This window comes from Penaeus monodon, chromosome 28, assembly GCF_015228065.2.
Source record: "Penaeus monodon isolate SGIC_2016 chromosome 28, NSTDA_Pmon_1, whole genome shotgun sequence".
Classification (NCBI taxonomy): domain Eukaryota; kingdom Metazoa; phylum Arthropoda; class Malacostraca; order Decapoda; family Penaeidae; genus Penaeus; species Penaeus monodon.
Window position 1 is genome coordinate 2,122,808 of NC_051413.1, and position 619 is coordinate 2,123,426.

The 619-nt window shown below is 38.6% G+C and overlaps 1 protein-coding gene across 1 annotated transcript in view; it reads right to left on the reverse strand.

Annotated features, from left to right (window-relative positions):
• The window catches only part of LOC119590900 (enhancer of mRNA-decapping protein 4-like), a gene marked incomplete in the record, with an annotated part of 21,972 nt that overhangs the window by 2,809 nt on the left and 18,544 nt on the right, over positions 1-619 (reverse strand). Inside the window, 2 exon segments of the mRNA XM_037939636.1 lie at positions 21-186; positions 397-512. Of these exon segments, the coding sequence (XP_037795564.1) occupies positions 21-186; positions 397-512 (282 nt within the window).

The window sequence follows — 619 nt, forward strand, 5'->3', positions numbered from 1 at the left end:
AAAAAAAAAAGGTAACTTACACTCTTTGGTGCCACGACTGAAGCTTTCGTTGACCTGAGAGAACACCTGCTGCGTCAGTGCGTTCAGTCCTGGTAAGAGTAACTTATTGTAGGCTTCGCGGCAGGAATTCTGGACTGATGGGCCCACAACAGCACCGACAGTTCCTCCTAGGTTATCTAAGAATGACTGTGGAGAGATAGGCATTTCAGAAGCTGGTACCAAGGTGCTCATGAATGCATAATTAAAACAATATATCATAATTAACAACTTAAGAGGCAAAAGCACACATTTATTGTCAGGATAGAATTCTGAAAAAAAAACTACTACTACTAATAATAATTAAATCGCGGGAATGAGTAAGAAGCAAAAAATGCAACCTGCGACCCCACCACTTACTCTAGAGTGGATGACTTTAGTGACGGCATCAATGACCTGGTTCTCCGAGGTCTTCATGAGATTATGGACTTCTTGGGACACATGAGATCTTAGGGGATCCATGGTTTTTACTACTCCTGTAAGAACAGAAAGAAAAAACGGAGGTGAATCTTTTGTATACAACAAAAAAAAATTAACATATCAATCTTTGTTTACAATTTTTTTTTTTTTTAACTCTGTAGTT